At 41.3% G+C, this 1325-nt stretch overlaps 1 protein-coding gene across 1 annotated transcript; it reads left to right on the top strand.

Moving 5' to 3' along the window:
* Window positions 1-389: 389 nt before the first annotated feature.
* Window positions 390-1319, top strand: LOC112505604. Its single transcript, XM_025109486.1, has one exon. The coding sequence runs from the start codon at window positions 390-392 to the stop codon at window positions 1185-1187; it is 798 nt and encodes a 265-aa protein (XP_024965254.1). The 3' UTR covers window positions 1188-1319.
* Window positions 1320-1325: the final 6 nt, after the last annotated feature.

Here is a 1325-nt window from a genome sequence, read left to right as displayed (position 1 = left end):
TTATTCTTTTTAATTTACTATTTATTCTCTTTAACTTAATATTTAAATTTATATAAATAATAAGCATAATTAAAAGAATTGAAGATAAACACCTTATTTTATCTTTAAAATTTGAAATATTTAAAAAAATACAAATGATATCAAAAAATAAACATTTTATTTTGTTAATCATGAATAAAGCTGTTATGTTTTAAATCTTTTTTCGTTACTTTATTGTGTATTTCTTATTTTAAGTGAATATGTACACACAAATTAAGAGTCAAAAATGAATCAATAAAATGGAAAGAATCAAAAGTGAATCAATAAAATGGATAAATCCTCCTATATAAATCCACCTTCTCTATCATTCTTCACTTGCAAGTTGCAACCCTAAAAACAGTACACAAACCATGGGAGCCTCGAAAAGCACCGGACGTGGTGAGAACAAGGAGGAAACTAATACATCCGCTCRAGGTCCCAATCTTGGCGCCCCTGCAGTAGCTATTGGCAGCGCTGCGGTGGCTGCATGGGGTGTTTCAAGAATGCTTTCCGACAACAGATTAGAGCCTCCCCTTCCCTTGCCTAATTCTGGTGGCCGTGGCCGTGGCCGTGGCCGTGGCGGTGGCGGTGGCGGTGGCGGTGGCCGTGGCCGTGGCGGTGGCCGTGGCGGTGGCGGTGGCACTACTTCTTCCTCTGCACCTCCATGTCTGTTCAAGTTCAAACTGAAGACGGACGGTGCATGCCATCCCAACTATGAATATGTCGGCGGGAATGACGATGTTTTGCGAGGTCCGAGTGGGTACGCCGGAATTCTTCAAGACAGTTATGGCAACTGGGTTCGTGGGTTTCGAGGGTTCATTGGTTGGAGTGATTGTTTAACGGCTGAAATCCATGGGATTCTTAAAGGCTTGGAGCTTTTGGATAAACTCCGCTATAAGGAATCCATTCTTGAAAGCGACTCTCAAGCAGCTGTTCAGTGGATTACTAGAGAGGACGATGTTGGCCCTGGTAAAAGTCGTGTTGTCGGTGACTGCTGGGAGCTGATCAAGAAAAGCAGGCATCTTGTTAGCAAAAACCGAATTACAATCCGTCAGTGTCCTAGAGATGCCAACAAAATCGCTGATAAGTTGGCGAGGGTTGCGATTAAAAAAGGTGACCCATATATGGAATTCACAGGTGTTTCTCGTGAGCTTAACMTTCAGTTCTGATTAATCTTCGTCGTTTTACTTTAGTAAGTGACTCATGGTTACATGACCATCCTACGTACCTTTGATCATATATGTTTCCTTAACTAGTTGTCGTATTGGTTGCTTGACCATCCTACGTACCTTTGATCATATATGTTT

Source organism: Cynara cardunculus, unplaced genomic scaffold, assembly GCF_001531365.2.
Source record: "Cynara cardunculus var. scolymus isolate 2C unplaced genomic scaffold, CcrdV1 Un_Scaffold_12909, whole genome shotgun sequence".
Taxonomy (NCBI): domain Eukaryota; kingdom Viridiplantae; phylum Streptophyta; class Magnoliopsida; order Asterales; family Asteraceae; genus Cynara; species Cynara cardunculus.
This window is presented reverse-complemented; position numbering and strand designations above follow the sequence as displayed.